At 51.7% G+C, this 21,008-nt stretch overlaps 1 protein-coding gene across 4 annotated transcripts in view; it reads left to right on the top strand.

Annotated features, from left to right (window-relative positions):
• LOC116952277 (uncharacterized) overlaps window positions 1-21,008 on the top strand; it is an 80,136-nt gene that overhangs the window by 43,944 nt on the left and 15,184 nt on the right. For 3 of the 4 annotated variants that reach the window (XM_032971479.2, XM_076074133.1, XM_032971482.2), the window contains 10 exons: window positions 2,315-2,384; window positions 5,458-5,529; window positions 6,026-6,487; window positions 7,555-7,889; window positions 15,168-15,370; window positions 16,098-16,257; window positions 17,064-17,181; window positions 17,695-17,787; window positions 18,256-19,701; window positions 20,194-20,636. In XM_032971479.2, coding sequence (XP_032827370.1) covers window positions 2,315-2,384; window positions 5,458-5,529; window positions 6,026-6,487; window positions 7,555-7,889; window positions 15,168-15,370; window positions 16,098-16,257; window positions 17,064-17,181; window positions 17,695-17,787; window positions 18,256-19,701; window positions 20,194-20,636 — 3,402 coding nt within the window. The remainder of the gene's footprint in view (window positions 1-2,314; window positions 2,385-5,457; window positions 5,530-6,025; window positions 6,488-7,554; window positions 7,890-15,167; window positions 15,371-16,097; window positions 16,258-17,063; window positions 17,182-17,694; window positions 17,788-18,255; window positions 19,702-20,193; window positions 20,637-21,008) is intronic. The other variant, XM_032971480.2, reaches the window with a different exon arrangement.

Raw genomic sequence — 21,008 nt, 5'->3', positions numbered from 1 at the left:
TTTGCTCACAATCATTAAAGACCTTTATGATGGTGAGCAGGCCTGGGTAAAACTACGTGGCCAGGAGTCGGAGCCATTCCCTGTTCACCTTGAGGTGTGACAGGCATGTCTTCTGGCTCCCACATTAGTTAACATCTATTTTGACCACGTAGTTCGTGAAGCCTTCAATAGCTGTACCGGAGGAATTTGTACCGGAGGAATTTTCATTTGGTACAGATACAATGCGAGGCTGATTGATGCCCGGGTGCGGTCAAGGGATGGCTCCCTATTGGTCAACCATGTTATGTATGCCGATGACCTGGTAATTGCTGCTCAATCAGAGGAGGAGTTGGAGGTGCTGCTGCTGAACCTGGAGCGTGCCACTTAAAGGTGGGGCCTTACCATCAGCCCCACCAAAACTAAGCACCTGCCTGGGTATTTTGTACCATCGGACACTCCACCCCCACAACTCCCAATTGGTGATAGGGCAGTTGTGGAGAGAGTGAGAGTTTCCCATACCTTGGCAGTGTACTCATGACTGGCTCCGGTTTAACAGCAGAGGTCTCACTCAGAATCATCGAGTGGCATTATCTTTTCATTGGTTGCGTAACGCTGTGTGGAAGCTACCTGGTCTGTCGCTCCGCACGAAGCTTCAAGTCTTCTCGGCCACGGTCATTCCATCCCTTCTCTACGCTTGCAAAACGTGGACCCCCCTAATGGAACATCTTCGCAGATTGGGAACATTTAGGCTGGCCTGCCTACGATCCATCCTGGGTTTAACCAGGCTGGATTGTGTGAGGAGCTCACAAATCCTTAAAACATGTGGACAAAGTCCCATAGGTGAGCTCCTCCGGCAGGCAAGGCTGCATTGGCTGGGTCATGTAGCCCGCATGCCCAGCCACCGCATGCCTAAACAGCTTTTGTTCGGCCGGATCGAGGGGGCTTAACGGGCGTGGCATGGGCATCAAGAAGAGATGGAGTGATGTGGTACAGGAGGACGTGGAGCTGAGTGGACTTGCCAGTGACTGGTACCAGCGGTGTCAAGATCGGCCTCTGTGGAGGAGGCTCGTGAAGGACGCTACTGGGCAGTTGGAGGCAGTCGCCCTCCAACAACAACGGAGGGTGGAGGAGTGACGCTCACAACAACGAGCGGAGCGCCAGGTGGCTAAAGCACAGCAAGTTGGGACAGTAGGGGGCACAAGTGGTGCATCAGCCAGTCATCTTAGTCGACCCGTGGCACTTGGGTCTGCCCCGTGACCTCCTGCCAGCGGGCGTTCGACACTTCATGTGGACTCAAGGTGCACATGGCCTGGCACAAGCGTCGTGGTGACGTCACCGCCACTTGGTGGCGAATGACGGTTGTTATGTATGTGTGCATATCGACGAGCCTACTCCACCTTTGTCTTTGTGTGTATGTGTGTATGTATGTGACATCTAGGCCTTGTCGAATGCACGGTAAACTTTGGGAAGTGACTGCTTTCTTTTAACACTTAATATTAAAATGAACAATTGGATACAGCATATGTTCCATTTGTTCAATAAATAATGGGTAGTGTTAGGGTAGATATTGGGTCAAATTAAAGAATCAGGAAGATGCAGGTAGCAATAAAAAACGAACGACAGCGCGATACAGTACTGAGAGAAAACGGTAGGGGAGGCACAACTATTTCAGAATATGGGATTTTATCTTGATTTTGGGAGATCACTTTTCACTTTCTGACATGGAAAATTCGGGTTACGGAAATCCTCGGGAACCTCACCTTTCTGTAACCTGGGGACTGCCTGTAAGAGCAATATTGAGAATAGGTCAGGAAGTCGCTAAAAATAAATTTTAAGTATAGAAGCACAAATTACACAAGTGAATTCCTACCGATTTGTCAACATAAAATGCAAGCTTTGGCAAGGCAGCAAAACAACAGTGCCAGACCACACCAAGACAACACACCGTCCCATGTGTGGATTTCTGCGTGCATATTCTTATCCCCAATTAATAATAAGTTTGCATCAGGGCATTGCTTTTTTGCATTGACCGTGCGCTCCCATACTTTATATCGAGTGCTCTTGTCAATAACACCTAGCAGAAATTGTATAACAAGACTTTGCTGGTGAGATGCAGGAATTTGAAACCAGTGATTGCTTTAAAGAAATGCCGCGTGATAATATTGTCACGCTACTTGTAATGGCTTGCCATGTTACAGTGCTGTATACATTCTTATTATTGATCTGGAAAACCATTTGGCTGGCAGATTTTAACATTGTTATTTGTGTGCGGAGAAACAACCAAATTCTGCTCATATTCGGTCTCACTGTACTCTTGTTTTTATTCTTTCTGAAGATGCTGGTCAAGTTTCTGGAAGACGGAGGCTTTCTCTTGGTGTTCCCACCCGGAGTGATAGTGAATGAGAGTGAGTGCATGTGAATACTGTTGTATGTGGAGGGTCTTACAATATGAGCTCGTCCATAATAAAGGTTTTTTGGGTTAGATCGTGTAAATATAATAATGTGTCGTTAATCATTTAAGCTCGTGTCTAGGGGTTTTCTTACATCAGTTATAAGACCTCCACAGTGGTCACCAGGTCCATAGATCTGTCCAGCAGTACAAGTTTTTAAAAGCAAAAAGACCCATGAAACGGAAATAAACCACTCAGGCACTCGGTACACCACACATCTGAGTATTTAATAGATCAAAGCATCAACTAGTGTCAAAATAACATAAACTTTGCATAATTATTCGTTTACAGTATACATGAAAAATACGTGACCAACCGACGAAACTGTACGAACCAACATATGACGAAGAAAAATAAGAATGTCTAGGTGTATGATCAGCTAATGTATGAGCCCTCGAAAGTGTACTCCCCCCCTGGCCTACAACTGTGGCCGAGTCTGCCTCTCACGGATTGGACTTCACAGCCACAGCAGACGCTGTGCTAAGACCTAACCCCCAAGGCATAAGAAATCTATGGTCTCCCGAGGCTGCGATGCCGACGACGAATTAGAAAACATCTTTTACAAGGCAACCTGCTAGATGCTCCCTCTCTGAGTGAGCACCAATATCTCCTCTGCACAGGTGACGTTAAGGCAGCAGTCTCTCGCCATTCTTGGCTTGCAATCACTCAGTCTGCATCTGGTTACGCCTCTGCATGCACTGTCCCTAGGCTGCCAGCGAGGGTGCAGTTCACTTCTTTGGTGTGTCTTCAGTATATTCTGCACTGGAGCCCCAATCGCGGATGAGGCTCGCAGTTGACCGCTGATCATGCCCGCTCTGGCGCACGGCAGATGCCCATCACTCCAGCCGGCAGAGTCCCCCGTATTGTCTCCGGTGTCAGGCACGAAGGTTTCTGCACAACTCTCAGACCTTTCACCTTTCAGGTGATTAATCAGACTCGGTATGCCTTTTATCGGATTCACAAATCAAAGACTAATATTTTGCACTCATGCAATATGTAAACAATATGTGCCCACGTATATGTGTTTGCACCCCTTAACAGATGTATCAAAACCAACCTACATTAGCAAGTACAGAAAAATATGCAAACTCTATGCCATAGCCTCAGCCTTAAAAATATGGGAAAGCACTGGCGTTAGAGCGAAATTTTTACTCTCCGAGATCATAACAGAATACGGAAAATATCCGAAACACCAGACGGTCCTCTACCAGTCTGGAAAAACAAAGTTTGTGCACCTCGCAACAGGCTGAACAATATATCAAGAAACAATTCTACCAATATATCAGAAGTTATCGTTTTGCCAGTCGGCCCTCTTGGTGAGGTAGCCCATGGGAGCCATGTCCTTCGCATAGACTGACTTGAGAACATTGAATTCAATATTAAATGGCAATTTCCAATCTTTAAATCACGCCCCTTCTCTTCAGTATTGATTACCGTTAATGCAACCAGACCACGGGACGATGTAGAACCTAAGTCTTTAGACTGAGAGGCCAGATGTTATATCTGTAGTAGAGTAACGCGCGTGCGGGGGTTTGCAAGTGGTGTGCACGCATGTTCACGTTACGGACAGTGAGGTCGAAACGGGGCGAACAGGTGTGGCGAGAGAGAGCAACGGAAAGGAGATGGCTAATTAAGATGCATAGCAGTGATTGGCTGGCTGCAAATGCAGGCGCAGAACAGGCACCAGGTTGACGGGGGATTGAGGTGATAGCGGCGGAAGCCACGGGCGTGAGGCGACAGGAGGTCGCCAGCTTAATGAGTTCATAAGGAGGGGGATATATACGGGAGCGTGGGAGAGAGGGAGTTGAGTTGGTCGGAGTGAAGATAAGAGGAAAGACAAGAGAAGTCCAAGGCCCCGCTCTCCACACCTCACCCTCCAGCGGTGATGGCTTAACTCCCACTGGAGGCACGGGCGAGGTTGGAGAGATGAGGGTAGAAAGGCTAGTAGTAGAGAAGCTAGCAGAGTGTATAGCGGAAGGCTAGCAGGAGAGAAGCTAGCAGAGTATATAGCGGAAGGCTAGCAGCGGAGAAGCTAGAGCGGAGTCAAGCAGACTAAGCGGAATAATCACGACGGAGTTACGGGGTGTCCAACGCAAGGAGTTCTGTTAAAAAAAAAGTGACAGGAGAAAAATAAGTTGTCCGCGTGAAATAAAAACACTACATATCCATGTATGATCTTTGCTACTTGCACGGACCAACATTTTAACGAACTTATTTCTGACAAAGGGCCTATGTCCTGTGAAGGTCTCGGATGCGATATCACTTTTTTTTATATTTCTAGGCGTGAGAATGAAAGCCTCCATTCCGAGACCATAACTCTGCTGAGAGGAATGAAGGCCCTGTTAATGAGCTCAACATAATTGCACTATAAGAGAGCAACTTAAATACACTTGTGATGAACAATTATAAATCTAATATTACATACTAATTATCATCTTGAGGTACACAACCAACAATGTAGCACTGTACAGTCAACCCGGTCTTGTCGGATCTCGGAGTCTCGATGTTTTCATGGACGGATGTGGACACACGTCCATACAATGCCGTATTTGTCATACATGGTGAGCGAGGTATGTGCTTCACATGGGGTCAGCAAGGGATAGCACGGCGAAATTCATTGTTGCACTCTTACTCCCATGCTCCAGCATTTATGCTCCCTTGACTGCACCAACCTGCACCGATCAACATTATGGAGGTTCGGTCAGATGGACCTGTGCAGTTTGGGGAGACCTCATTCAGCAGTGGATTGACAAGGCCTGTCTGTACATACTCGAACATTGCCGTATTCTCTGAATTATAACACACACTCTTTCCACTGGTATTTTAAAGCAACATTTATGGGTGCGTCTTATAATCTGATGTGCGTGACCATGGTTGTACAACCATATTAACATAGGGTACAAGTTTTTAGTGTCTTACATTCCAGAGCATCTTATATCCTGTTAGATTACAGCATCAAATTGCGGTGTGAGTGCTTATATCCTGTGCATGCATCATCTCTTTTTTCCCCCCCGTTGTGTTGTTGCAGAATCTCACGATGTGGAGAGCAGTAACTTGAAGGCCATGTTTGTCTTCAAGGAGCCAAGAATCGTTGTTGGCAGTGAGTAGTGGTCTTGGAAACAAGCTGGGGCATGGATACCGTGTATGAGAAATGTTGAATATGCACGGAACATTGGCCGTTTAAGCATAACCCTAAAACAACACGAATACACAACGTGAAACAAACACTATGTTGACTAGAAACGTGAACATGGGATCTTCATTTATACTGGTCTCAGTGAGCTGGTGGGGCAGCAGGGACAGGTGGTGTTGACTGGTGGACCAACAAATTATCATTATCGGCAATGATCAGTCCACTGCATTCCAAGCCATGACCATCTCTCCCGATGCCATAGGTGGCCGGTGACGGCGCATGCCTGCAATCCGGCACAGTGGAGGCGAGGGTTGGTGGATCGCGTAAATGTTGCGAAACTCCCTTTACGCGGACGTCAAGGAGCTATTCCCTGGCTCGCCATGAGAAGACGGTACAGCACAGTGGGTGATGACGGCGGTGACCACGATTAAATTTTAAAGGTACAGGTGTGACTAACCCCAAGTCGGTGCTGCTACGTTCACAGACACCGGCGCGCCGGACACAACCGCGTCGGACACAACCGCGTCGGACACAACCGCACTGGACACAACCGCACCGGACACAACCGCACTCAAGACCCCGCTTGGACTCAAGTCGCTCCTCACCGCTCAGCACCAGCTGCAGGAGGAAGCACACTTCCACCACCATTGGAAGGGCAAGCAGTCGCTGCCACTGGTGCCCATGCCTTGCTCACGACTGCGCCACTGCTTCGAGCGGCTTCTGCGTTGCGATCCGGCATGGCCACCGCTGCCGTCGTCATACCAGCCCGAGGAGGTGCCGCCAACGACGACGCACAAGAGGAGGGCAACCCGAGTGCCAGGCAAAGCGCTCCGCACCTACCTGGACAGGCCCGACAGCTTCATGATTGCCGTGCCAACCGAAGATCAGATGATGGGCGCCAGCGGCGGGTGTGTCACGCGCCTTGGTAATGGAGAGAGTGCAGCGTCGTGTTATCTACCTTGCCTGTTCTCTCTCTTTCTCTCCCCATTTTGGTCGCGAAGATTTTTCCCCGGGTCCTCCAGTTCCCTCCCCCCCCACCCCACCAAGTTTAGATATACACATTTAGATTATTTGGCTTCTAATAAAAATTTCTGCGTGTTATGATATTAAGCCACTTTGATGAGCTATCATGTGTGTCCAGGTCGCTTCTGAAAAAGAGCTAATAGCTCAGTGGGCTTTACCTCGTCATTAAATAGTTTATGAAAGTCATTGATGTAATCTTCGTCAGTCGGCATCATCGTTATCTGGATTGTAAGACGTACGAAGGCAGGTTGTCGGCTGCGTAGCGCCGTGTGCAGATCACTGTTCCATCACTCCACCAAAGGAAGTTGGACACTCAGTGAATGCTAAAAGGTGAAGAAACATTTTGAAACATCGGTTTTTGTTAGAACATTTTTCACACAAACACACATACAGACCACTACAAACACATAAAATGTGTATTTAGTGTGTGATCTCATGGTTAATCCTAATATTCAACACCGTGGTTGATTAGTTTTTAATTCAAAGAAATTGTAAGGGTGGGGGGGGCTGCGTCTTATAATCCAGGTGGGCATGCGATGCAGCCTATGCGCTGCGAGAATGGCAACATAACAGATGGTATACTGACAAGCTACGAAGTGGCACAGGTGTGGACGGTCGCGCAGAGAACCGCTGCCCCGCAAAATTTGTAAATGCGTGTTGCGGACCCGTGCGTACCCGTGGATACTCACTTTCCTAGGCCGCGGTCGGTAAATTGGTGTACAAATAATGAAGCGTGTATACATGAATTCCACGATTGGTTGGCGAGGGATTGCTCTATTTGCATGAATCGCAAACGAACGATTCTTCAGTGGAGGATTCCACCAAAAATGTAATCGGCTTATCTGCCAAAAAAAAAACGCATACCCCTCTGTCCCCGGTACCCTGCACCCCCAACACATCGTTACGGATATGATAAACGCCGCTGTTCCGCTGTAGTAACGTGCAATCTTTTTTTCCCGCTACCGCAAGGCCCGTGGGAGGCGGAAGACCCCGACCTGTCGTCCTTACGCCCCGCCAGAAAGAAGAGCCGGTTCGGCATCGAGGCAAGGGACAACCTCGGGGAGGTGGCGATGAAATGGGAGATGAACGACGGCAGTGGCGGCGGTGGTTTGGACAATGACGATGGCGAGGATCTCGACAGGCTAGCGATGTCGCCCACCGGAGAGAGGGACTGCGGGGAGATGTTAAGACGGCGGTGCTCGGAGCAGGAGGGCGCAAGGATGGGAGGGGACGCGGCCGAATACAAGCAGACCGACATCGAGCAGCTGTTGGCGCTGGTGCTCGCCAAGAAGATGGTGGAGCAGGTGAGGCCGTGTGTGTGACCGGCTCCTAATGGAGTGTAAGTATGAGTGATGAGGTTTCAAAGTGTGTGTGTGTAATAGTGTGGTGTGTTGGGGATTGCTGCTAACTCAGGAGGAGTTGGAGGCACTGCTGCTGAACCTGGAAAGCATGCCACTAAGAGGTGGGGCCTTACCATCAGCCCCACCAAAACTAAGCACCTGCCTGGGTATTTTGTGCCATCAAACACTCTACCCCCCATAACTCCGATTTGGTGATGGGGCAGTTGTGGAGGGAGTGGAGAGTTTTCCATACCTGGGCAGTATGCTCATGACTGGCTCCGGTTTGACAACAGATATCTCACTCCGAATCAGTCGATCGGGATTATCTTTTCATCGGCTGCGTAACGCTGTGTAGAAGCTAGCTGGTCTGTCGCTGCACACAAAGCTTCGGGTCTTCCCAGCCACGGTCATGCCCTCCATTATGCTTGCGAAACCTGGACCCCACTAATGAAACACCTTCGCCGGTTCGAAACATTTAAGTTGGCCTTCCTACGATCTATCCTGGGTTTAACCAGGCTGGATTGTGTGAGGAGCTCACAAATCCATGAAAGATATGGCACAGCAGGGGCTCGTGAACAGATGGAGTGATGTGGTACAAGAGAATATGGAGCTGAGCGGACTTGCCGATGACTGGTACCAGTGGTGTCAAGGTTAGCCTCTGTGCAGGAGGTGCTTGTGAAGGATGTTACGAGGCAGTTGCCCTCCAGAAACAACGGAGGGCAGAGGAGCGACGCTCCACAACCAGCGGAGCGCCGTGTGGTTAAAACACAGCAAGTTTGCACACTAGGGGGCACAGGAGGTGCATCGACCAGTCCTCTCAATCATCTCTGTCAGTCGACCCATGGCACCTGGGTTTGTCCCGTGACCTGCCAGCAGACGTTTGACACTTGCCTTAAAGTGCACATAGCCTGGCACAAGTGTCGTGTTGACTGCACCGAATACTTAGTGGCGAATGGCGGTTGTCGTGTTGGGGAGCGGTGGCGTAGCAGTCAGCACGCTGCACTGCGAACCCGGTGACCCAAGTTTCGATACCCACTCAAGGATAACACCAGTAACGATTATCTGAGCCGGTCCTGGACCTCCACTAGGTCGACTCTGGCCCAAATGAGTACCTGGTATTGCGTGTAAATGTCGCCACTGGGGAGACAAAGGCGTGGTGCTGGCCAGCCACCCCTTGTGTGTTGTCTGCCTTTATAGGTGGTCCCTAACAGCACTTGCTCCTACAACGTGTGTAGGCTATATGGCCGATCTTTGTGGGCTGTGAGATGCTAAATTGTCTTAGTAGAACAGGACTCGAGTGAAGGGATCTGAGTAATTGTCCACTGAAAAAAATAGTCAATTATAATTTATCATCGATGGACGAATTCTCCCAGCTCTAGAGGGGATGTTCATGACTTGAACCGGTCGCATGTGTAGTGACTCAACTCGGAGACAGTAATACTTGGAGCCACTTCTTTTTATTAACAAGCACCATCAGGATAACCCACACCCTACGTGGGTGCACACTATTATTAAGACCGTCTATTATCAGCATCACTACTTAGTTAGAACAGTTGCTAGGCTGTCTGACTAACAGCCCCCCTTGATGGTGAAGACGGAGACGATGACGAGGAGATGGTGACGACGACGAGATGGTGACGACGATGAACTTGAGCAGCACGTCGGGAATCCCACTTCCAGCAACAGCCACGAGGTCCCGCATAGGGGCTCCTCTTATACTCCCAGCGTGGCCTTGCTCCATCCCGGCCACGCCCCCTTTCTGGAACCTGCTAGCGGGTTCCCGGGTCTTCCCGATGGGCCCCTTTGACCTTTCCCCGAGATGTCCCCCTCGTATATATCGTGGCCTGCTGACGTGAGTACTGCTGTACACCGCAGTTGCCCTTTTCCGCCAGCAGCCAGCGCTATGCCACTACGTCACTCCCCCCGTAAAAAAAAAAAACAGCGGTCTCAGCTGACACCAATCACGTAATAAGAGGGATTAAGGGCTTGCAAGAATGTGTGCTTACAATTAGCATAACAGGGAGGGTTAACGGACATCAGTAAAAAAAAAACCCAACAGCGGTCTCAGCTGACACCAATCACGTAATAAGAGGGATAAAGGGCTTGCAAGAATGTGTGCTTACAATTAGTATAACAGGGAGGGTTAACGGACATCAGTAAAAAAAACCCGTTACTATTAACCCCGAACCGCGAGGGAAGCATAACAATTCACGACGTCCGCCAGCGTGCTGCAGCTTACGAGCATCGGGAAGGAACCCCAGATCAACTGGAAGCCACAGCCCGGCTCATGGCGGTGGCCACCCACCAGACGACATCGGAACACAATTGAACAATGGGAAGGGAGCGGTTCAGCAGAAAAGAAGCGCTCTTGGAGCGAGTCCTCGACGTCGGTCCGCCATCTCGAGCAGGAATCTGTATTTTGGGGACCACTGGGACATCGCACAAACGGCTTCAAGGGCGCGGCCCCTCCATGCGAGAAGAAGATGGCGACTGGGCTTGCACACACGGTCCAACACACGGAGGTGCTGTCAGGGGTTTTCCGGACTTCAGGTGCTGAGATCCTGCGGGCGGCACAACGCAATTCTACTGAAGCGCAACCTCCGGGCTCGTAAGACACCTGCTGCTCTGGAGATGGAGATGAACTGTCTACATAGGATAGAACATAGGGTTTTAACCGTGACGGGTGCACAAACCAGCGACGGCGACCGACCTGTATATGCACGCACTGCGGCCTCTTCACCTCACTGACCTCAACAGGGCCCTGCCATGGCCGGTGTAATTTAGGGGATGTACCCAGGGGCACCTGGAGACAATGCAGCCATGCCTTGTCCCCAGTGATCCATGGGGTCCCGGACTCCCGTTGTCCCACAAGTTTCTCATTTGCGGCCTGCCGTTTGGCCGAATTTCCCTGAGATGCCTCCCGCACCCTTTGTCAAACGCCTCGGCGTGACCTGCATGGGCATGACGGCTCTCTTCTTACCCAATCCCATGCCCAGCTGAGCTTCCATGGGGGGATAACTCTCCTTCCCATACATGAGGTAAAATGGGGAGAATCTTGTTGAGGCGTGAGGGGCCATCCGAAATGCGGCCAGGACACCGGGAATGTGCAAATCCCAATTCGACTACGCCTCATTTACTCGTTGGCACAACATGGACGTAAGGGTGACTGTGAAGGAGTAGTCCTGCACAATGTCTAACCAGCGAGACAGTTGGCCTGAAGGCTGGTCAAACACGTAAGGAATATGAAGAGCTGCATGGTCCGTGCACACGACAAAGTCCCGTCCGTAAAGATACGGCCTGTATTGCTGCGCAAAATGAACTATGGCCAGCAGTTTATCTGCGCGTCACGAAGTAGCGCTGCTCTGCGGGGGACAACACACATCTCCCGTAGTCCACCACTTCTGTGCCATTCACGACCTGGGACAGCACAGCACCAATTCCAGTGTCACTGGCGTCCATGTCCAACACAAAGGGCAGAGAGAAATCAGGGTAGCCGAGGGGAGGCGCGTTGACGAGGCCATCAACGCACCGCAACAAACGCGGCTTCCTCCTCCCCCCACCGAAATCTCTGGCCCTTAGCAGTGAGCGCGTGGAGCAGTTTTGCGATCGTCACGAACTTGGGGACAATCCGGCGATAATACCCGACAAAAGTGCGAACTTCACCCACCGACTTAGGGGTTGGCCATGTGCGCACGCACGCCATTTTGTTGGGATCCATGGCTAACCCAGACTCACTAACAATGTGGCCCAAATACCGCAACGATGTTTGCAAGAGAAGGCTCTTTTGCGGTTTAAATTTGAGATTGGCCGCCCGCACTTTGACAAACACGGACCGCAGTCGCTGCAAATGCTCCTGAAACGTGCGCCCGAATACAATGACACCGTCCAGGTAAATGAGGCACAAGTCCCATTGAAGACCTGCCAAGATCAATTCTGTAAGCCACTGGAACGTGGCAGGAGCGGGATGCAACCCCATTGGGAAGCAATTAAATTGGAACAACCCTTGTGTTCGGAACGTGGTTTTAGGCCTGGGTTATTTATCCAAGGGCAGCTGCCAAAACCCCGACAACAAATCGAGGGTCAAAAAAAACCGCGCACCCGACAAGGCATCCAAGGAGTCATCCACCCGAGGGAATGGATACGTGTCCGGCACAGAAATTTTGTTTAGTTTGCGGAAGTCAACGCAAAAGTGCAGACTCCCATCCCGGTTTATTACCAAAACAATGGGGGCCCCCCACAGTCTGGTAGAGGGAGAAATAATGTCCGCAGCCAACATCTCGTCAACTGCCTGGCGAACATGGTCCTTCTCCCTGGGACTGAGCCTATACGAATTTTGCCTTATCGGAGCTGCGTGACCCGTATCTATGCGATGTTGCAATAGCGAAGTGCGGCCAATATCAAATTTACCCTGGCTAAAAATATCGGCAAATTCCCGTAGCAGGGTACGCAGCTCACCCTGCTGTTCCCCAGACAAATCCAAATTTTCCCCACAGTGTCCATCCAAGCCCCGTCCGACTCGCTTCCCCGTCCACCGCGCCAACGACCTCTGCAGCCTCCGTGTAGGCCTTCTCACAGTGCGCGGCCATTGCATGGGCAAAACTGTACCGGCTTGGAGCACAGCAGCCCCCAGCCCCACATTTAGCATTTGTAAAAAGGGCTACTAGTCTACCCTCACTGGTCTGAGCACCCACCAACGCAAGACCCCGAGTCGCTGTATTAGAGGGGGTTAAAAGGACCCCTTCTTCGAAATCCGTCAAATTCAGATGCTTCCGCAATCGTAAGGGCACCAACATCTGTGCACCTGGCGGAACCATAAAAGTTTCCCTCGCCATGTCCTGGACTGTAGCAATAGCCCTTCCTAACCGAGTCGAAGACTTAAAAAAGGCCAACCAATGACCTGACGGCAATTCAATACAGTTTAACACGTAGGCTTTCGCGACCAATATTATTCATAATAAAGGTTTTTGGGTTAGATCGCGTTTATTTATAAATGTGCCGCAACCCTCCACCACCCGACACGGCCAATCAGCAAAGAAAAGTGTCACGTTGACAAAAGACAAATAATTCACTACTTCAGCCCACCGGTGCGTTGAAGAGCTAATCCACATTTACAGTTTGAGTACGACATCATCGGGCAATTCGCCAGAATGGCGAATTGCCCGATGATGCTGGAAGTATTTACCAGCGAAACGTCGTACTCAAACTGTAAATGTGGATTAGCTCTTCAACGCACCGGTGGGCTGAAGTAGTGAATTATTTGTCTTTTGTCAACGTGACACTTTTCTTTGCTGATTGGCCGTGTCGGGTGGTGGAGGGTTGCGGCACATTTATAAATAAACGCGATCTAACCCAAAAACCTTTATTATGAATTCAATACAGCCTTGATTGACAAGGATCTTAAGGGGCATTCTTCCGAAAAAATCGGTACCCAAAATACAGGGCACAGCCAATGTCTTGGAAACCCACACCCGTCCCGTCAACTCAATGTTCCCAATGCGGACACTCTTCCCCCTGAATAAAGCCAACCACCGCGGATGACCCCGCCGCAGCCGCCCTGACACGGTGAACCAATGCACTCCACTGCTTTACGCAACGCTGCCACCCATCCGACGCCGGAGTCCATCGCTCACATGCCGCGACAAGATGAGGGATGGCGAAGTGCGAACCGGACGCGCTCAACAACCGAGATGTGTGAGGTGACATCTGTGGCCGAGTGTCTGATATGCGTCGCTACTTGCCTGCAAGGCCGGGGAAGCGGATGTTGGCGGGGCGGAGGACGTCGAAGGCGAGGTGGGCGATCCGGCGCTGTTGCGGCATTCCCTGACGATGTGGCCCAGCTAGCCGCACTTGCTGGAAGGGGGTCCCTCTCGGCACTCCCACTCCGGCTGTTGCCCCTTGACTCCTCTCCCGCATGGGCCCCGGATGAAAGAAGCGCAGACCCCTTCCGGTTCCTGCGGCGCAGGCTCCTCCGGATCCTCCGGCACCCCCGCGCAAGCAGCCACCCCGGCCACCACTGCAGGTTGACGTGTGCCTGGATGCAGCGGGCCATCTTCAGGGACGACAGGTCGCCTTCCTCCGTGATGGGGAGAGTGACGCCCTAACTCCTGAGCCAGTGACAGCAACCTTTCCAGCGCCAGGGAATCGAGCGCCGTCTGTTCCATGCGCGGATAAGCTGTGTGGCCCAAGGCCAGCAGCGCGCTGCGAAAGGCGAGAGGCGTCTCGGCCTCCCCCCGCCTCCGCAGCACAAACCTTCAGCGGGCGTTGGATGGTGGGTCGAAGATGGCGGCCATTTGAGCGCATACCCGAGGCAGACTCGATCCACCTCCAGGATGGCCTCAAATTCTGCCAAGGAGTCGTCATCCAGGGCCATCGGCAGAGCCCGCACAGCCTCTTCCAACCACCCGACCAAAGTGCAGGCCGCTTTGAAGCGGCGTTGAAACTCCGTCCAGTCGTCCCCCGCAGCTACATACTCGCGGACGAGAGGCAGTCGCCTCCGCTGAAATTGCGCCCCCGCGGAAGCCGCCAATGGCGGCTCGAATTTGGTGGGAAACAGCTCCCGCTCCTTTGACAAGATGACAGCCGCCCGCTGCGCCATGTCTGCAGCGGGCGAAATAGCGGCCGGCGCTTGTGCGGGTGGAACGGCCGCCGGTTCCCGCGCGGACGCGGCAGTGGAAGGCACGTCTGCCTGTCCCTGCGCTGCGGCTCCCGATGGGCCCCTTCTGTGACCTTTCCTCCAGATGTCCCCATCGTATTTTTCGTGGTCGATTAACGTGAGTACTGCCGTATAGCGCAGTTACCCTTATCCGCCAGTAGCCACTTCACATGCAAAGCAGTTGGGGAGGTGGTTGGTGTAGATATTTTCTTTGGAGGCCAACGGCCGTGTGTAATAAAACACCTTAACTTTCATCATAGAGGATTTTCTTGTATCGTTAAAACCCGCCACCACCCGCCAATTCATTGGCTGTGTCGGGTGGTGGCGGGTTTAACAACGCATTTATATTTACACGATTGGTGACGAAAGCCTACGTGTTAAACGTTCATGTTTACCGCTTTATTTACGCTTAAATCAACGTCTTTTTACGCAATGTTCATCAAGACTTGTGCTGTCTGCATCACGCAATGAGATGAAGAATCCATTCCGAGCCTTCACCAAAGAGTTCCGTGCATGCACCGCGTGTTAGTGGGGGGCTGTAAGCCGTGATGTTGACCTGATATTTGCTTTACCCACTCGCCCCCCCACAGAACAAGGACAACATAGATGTGGACGGAGTCCTCGGCTTGGCAGAGAAAGCTTTCGTTGACCACAACGGCCTCGAAAGGGGAGCGGATCAGAACGCGTTGGAAGAGAGCCGTGTGATCAGCTGGGATGGATGCTACGATTTCGGTGGCGACTGGCCACACACACAGGACTCGTTGGAGCTGTGTGTGCTACGAGCAGTATACGGGTACGTGGTGGTGGCGGCGGTGGTGGTGACGTTGGTGGTGAATGTGGCGGCGGCGGTATTTCCGGTAGCTGTGGGTGGTGGTGACGGTAGCAATGGTGGTTGTTATGACGGCGATGAAGGCGGTGGCGGCATTGGTGACAGCGGCGTTGGTGGTGGTGGTGACGGTAGTAGTGGAGATGTTAGGCATGGTGCAGTGGTGATGGTGTTAGTAACTATTAGAATTGTATTAGAGATGGGTGATCTGATTATTTTATTCACACGTTTGCTCAGCACAGCCCTAAAGGCCCATAACGCCGGGCAGCTCGTAACAAACGGTACTGCCGAGAGTACAATGGATGAAAGTAAATGTTTTTTCTTTAATTGTTCGCAGTTATATTCTTGGGTCTTTCGGTAAAGTCATGTAGATAGGTTCAAAGAAAATATAAAAAAATAACACAGTTGTATGCGCTTGGGAAAAGAGACGATGGGAGGAAATTCCAAAGTGAAGCAGTGCGAGGGAAGTTTCAGCAGTGTGGTGGTTGACCACAATGTCGGTGAGAAGAAACAATCAGTCTGGTAGACCCGAGTCCTCTGGATTGGTTGAGTGAATTTCACGGGAACAGTGACCATGGTCGTGGCGATAGAAGAGCGAGAAGGAGGTGACTGACTGCCGCTGTGGGACTGATTGGGGCAAATCGTTGAGTGCTCGATTATTAATCATTAGTACACTCCAACCTTGTCTTCCCAGGCCTTATAATCCATCGCTGGACAATGAGCTGATGGACACCTGGAAGATTCTGCTCGCTCGGGAAGTTCTGCATGGATGCAACGATCCCCAGGACTCCGCCACCAAGGAACAATGGAAGGACATGGGCCTCGCCTACAGGAAGACCATCGACCGAGACATGGTAGGCAGGTGGTGGCAGGAAGTGTGTGGTTAGTGAGGGAAGTGGTGGTGATGGTGTGGTGAGAGTATAGGACAGGCAGGGGAAGTTCTAGTATTCGGCCTTCGACCTGACTGTACGGGCCTGCAGCTATACGAAACCTACCAAACTATTCTTTTCCATTACTGCAAGCATCTTGGCCACATGAGTCGGGTACCAGAAGGGGGGAGGGGTGGAACATTTTAGACCCATCAACACCGTGTTTCTAATGTTAGCGCACTGCAGTCGCGTCCATCTTGCTTGGGCCTCTGTGGCCAGTCCAACATGCATCTCAACTTATTAATGGATGTGGTTGGGGATGCTGCAGTGGGGTTGGCACACTGGACTTGCCAACTGGAGGTTTGACGGCTGGATTCCATCTCCCTACGTGGCATTTGAAACAATGGTGCAGATTTCTTAAATTCCCCACCCAAATTAGCAAATGTCTACCCAGCAATGCAAAGTGGTTCACCGCAGTCGATCAGTAGTTCGTGTGTGGTGGTGTTAAATGTGGGTACTCCCACCTCTTGTAAGGCATCTGTGGCCAGCTTGGAAGAGTAGACCAAGATACCCTCTGGAGGAACTGTCTATAACTCCCTCTAGTGGAGGCCCTTCCAACATTGGCATGAGAAAGTAATTGCAGAGCTGCACTTTAAATTTTGGCAGTGTGGATTTGACATATTTGGATTGTGCCTACTTGTAAAAACAGGAGAGAGTCTCTATTTTGTAACAACCACCGCTCATGTGTACGTGTGTCTCCCATGTGTGTGCGGACGTGCTCGATTTCTCAGATCACTTGCAATTTCAACAACAAGCAATACTCCGCTGCCATGGGCTTCCCGCCGACCCACGAACCCGTGGACGACCTGCCGGCTAGCAGCCCGGGCTGGAAGCTCGTGACTCTCACAGGTTAGCCTTTAGTTCGTGGGCCAAAGCACGGTGGTTGGTCAGTACCACCTGGGGTGGCAAGTAATACTACCAGTGTCCACCTTGAGCAGCGTTCACCTGCAATTGATTTTACTGCACTGCCCTCCAAACGTACTTACACGCAACATCTTTTGTGCAGTGTGGCCGCCTATCCCACCACTTTCCAGGCTCTTTTAAGCTTTCTTAGCTTCCAGTGTCTTCACGGGATCGTGTGAATACCGGGCTCGCCGTTAATTTAAAGGGCCTCTTAAACCAAAGTGTGATGTCATGCGCAAATGACGGTGCAGAGTAGCTTTGGGGAAAACCCAGGTCTTGCCCCGATTCCTTTGCCAAGGGAGGCTTGAGGACCTGGGCAAGGCAAACAAGAGAAAGAGAGGGTAGGCCTGACTTTGGCCAGCACTGAGCTTCAAGGACTACGAAGGACAAACCCATATTGGGGAGCGTGACAGAATCAACACGTGCATGGTTGTTAAATTACTTGTTTGTGTTTTTCAGGGCTGAGGAAAAACTTTCTGCCTGAGAACTACGTCAACGAATGTGACCCTCGCTATTCTCACTGCAACGCCTCCACCAGGCTCCCTGATCACGGTGAGTGTGCGTATGTAGCCTTGGTCAGCTCGGCCTTAACTCTAGTATGTGGTGTGGAGTGAAAAACTTTGCCACTGGGGGAGACAAAGGTGGCGGCACACGATGCCAACCACGCCCTTAAAAGAGTTGCCAAATTATTAAATGTCCATCAAACGGTTGAAATTACTTCATTGGGTTAAATCACATAGCGACGTTAACCCCTTCTGGCAGACTAGACCCGTCTGTGATACGCAGCACATTGGTCATAGCCTTGCGCCGTAGGAATGGTGCCAATGCCAATTCTACCAATGGTATATGTTTATATCATTTGTGTAAACCGGAATTTAATAGAGAATGTAGGCTCGATATTAAACAGTCCTGCAAGGGTAATTTTAGTAGATAGCGAGTGTAGATGTAACACTTTTGCACGGTCGTTCAAGCTTGGTCACAGTCCAGACTTGCTCTACTCAGCAGTTATTTGTTTTCCAGGCACAGGGGAGAAGGCATTTGATGACGGCCCGGTTGCTTGCGCTGATTTCCTGCGTGAGATTCCACTGCTCGAGGAGGAGGAGAGGAGGAGGTGCAGCGGTGGCAGTCGTGGGGGGCTCGCAGCCCTGCCGAGTGAGGGGCCGCATTTCCCCCACAATGCAGAGGGAGATCTTTCGTTGCCCCGTAAACCCGATGCCCCCAGTTTTCTACCGGCCTCCGATGGAACCCCAACCGCCAACCTCGCTGACCTCCCTGCGCCGCAAACTCAAGATGTCTTCGCCTCCATGAGGCAGATGGTCAGCAATTTGTGGAGTGGCGGCGTCGATAGCGGTGTCAATGGTGACACCCGTGGTGGTGTTGGTGATGGCGACTCCAATGAGAGCGAGGGCTTTGATGATAACCCGGACGGTCAAGTACACAGCAAGCGGCTGCTCGGGAAATGTGTGAAACACATCAAGTCCTCTGTCACGAAATCAAGCGTGTCTTCAGCGTCCACCTCTGATTCCGATGACTGTGCCGACTTTTTCCCGCGTTTTCCATCGCTGTTGAAGTCAGCTCCCGGGCATCCGATTTTACCACGCGGCCCGTTTTGCGGCTGGATTGAACTTAAGGAGCCGGTGTTGTCCCTCGTACGCTCGATGGATGAGATCGCCGGCGTGGCAGAGCCGTCCATACCACCGCTGGACCTGCTGGACAGGTGGCAGCAGCAGCAGTGTCGCCCTGGGGAGGTCAAGGGTCGACTCGGGCAGTCGCGGCGCTTCAAGAAGCTGCATTCTGTGGACGAGGTCGCCGACGACTGCGCCACTATGCTTGCGCGGGAGATGGACGGCTTGTGCCGCTCAGCGGGCTGGGATCTGCGGTCGCCAGCTGAGGGTCGGCACGCGGTGCACGTGCCGCCGGCAGATGGAGTCGGCACCAACGCCGACACCTTGATCTACCAAATGCGGGAGCAGCTCAAGTCGGAGTCGCTCGCCAGCAAGATCTGCAGCTACCTGAAGCGTGTGCAGAAGCATAACCGGCTGCACGCAACTGCTGGTGATGAGCAAGGTGAAGAAGATGAGGAGTCAAACCACAGGACGTCGACGACGGCCGCTGTGCGGTCGTACGAGAGGGTATCGCTTGACGACTCTTACTTCGACAGATGCGATCGCCGCCGGGATTGTGGAATCCAGCAAGAGGCGGCAGTGGTGACGATGGCGGTTGCCGTTCAGGATTTCCAAGCCGGCTCTTCCAGGAGAGAAGATGGGGATGCGGCGGTGGCGGCGTGGTCACCGACTGTGGAGTCCGTGACGTGGCCGGGAAGCCCGGTGAGCATGGATCTCGATGAAGACTCGGAAGGGTGTGAGGACGAGGCGGACGTGAGGGTCACGGGGTCGGAGGTCAAAGGAGGAGGATGGGGTGACTTGATGGAGCAGCGATGCGATGCGACTCTGGCAAGCAGTTCAGGTCAGGCAAATAAATGAAATATCTTCGCGTGTGCACGGATTTAATTATTAGCTGCTCCTCACTTTGTTGAAGGTCAGCGGCTCAGTGCCCACTTGATCACAAACATGTCGGCAAGTTGACCGATTATTTTAAGAAGCAATACAAACTTCGGACATTCCATGTCTTGGCCTTCATTCTACATATATAAGACATAAATGTTTAGCATTATTTGTATATTTGTTTTGCATTATCTGGGCCACCCCTTACCCCGTTTTTTTCACTACTTCCCCACACCACTCGGAGCAGATTTGTAAAGCGAAGGGGAGGCCCAGGACCTGCTGAGATTTCACTCGACACTGATGTTAGCCATGGCCGCAAATCGAACAGGTTACCAAGTTCGTAGCTCAGTGCGCTCGCCACTGCGCCACCACTCCACCCTTCCTTGGCAGCTGGAAGATAACACTCGTGTTATGTGTTTGGTTTTTTTCTGTCATCACACACGCCCTCCAATAGTCGTTCACGCTCGCCACATTGCCAAGCCCAGCAAGACCGACCTCCCTTGGGCAGGCTGGATCTGTTCCCAGCCAGACGCAAGCGGGCGTCTGGGTTGGCATCCGTCCTCTGTGGAGCTACCACCGCCACACCCCATCGGCGACGTTCCGCCAGAGACCACCTGCCTGCGCTTTCCACACACCGAACAGCCCTCGCCTCAACTCGTCAGTACCGCCCGGCCGGATTATATCACCGCCTGCCAAGTTGTGCCCGTCGGTATCGGCGCCGGCTCTCTTCCGAGCACACTCCAGCCGGAGGTTGTGCCAGCCGGCCTGAGTTTGGGCCCGGCAACAGCAGTGGCCGGGCAACCGAGCGACACGCAAGCAGTGCCAGGCTTGGTGGACCAGAGAGACGCCTTCTACGTGCATGGCTCTCCTGCCGACCCTGAGCTGGAGCCAATTAGGGTGAGCGAGTGAGTGGGGTGGTGTGGGCAAACAGGTGGAATTGTGTGGATACAGGGTGGCTATTATGATTGTTTGATTGTTCATGATAATCGAATGGGAAATCATAACACCATTTCATTTTCAGTTTTACCAAACTTCATCAGCCGGCACTATGTTTTTTCAATTGCCGGCGTCAGTTAACATCAGCGACGAGTGATAGCGCAACCAGCCCTGGACCCGTACCCCATTCATTCAACATAACACGCTGTCACTGCAAGGAGGCTATGGTTTTTTTACATAGTATGTAATGGGTCATCAGGTGACTATTCGCATTTGAGCACCCTGTGAGGTTTGAATGTTCCTGCATACCAGCTGGTTTGATCGACACTGAAA

Source organism: Petromyzon marinus, chromosome 46 (assembly GCF_048934315.1).
Source record: "Petromyzon marinus isolate PM22_M1 ecotype Great Lakes invasive population chromosome 46, UKy_Petmar_22M1.pri1.0, whole genome shotgun sequence".
Taxonomy (NCBI): domain Eukaryota; kingdom Metazoa; phylum Chordata; class Hyperoartia; order Petromyzontiformes; family Petromyzontidae; genus Petromyzon; species Petromyzon marinus.
This window is presented reverse-complemented; position numbering and strand designations above follow the sequence as displayed.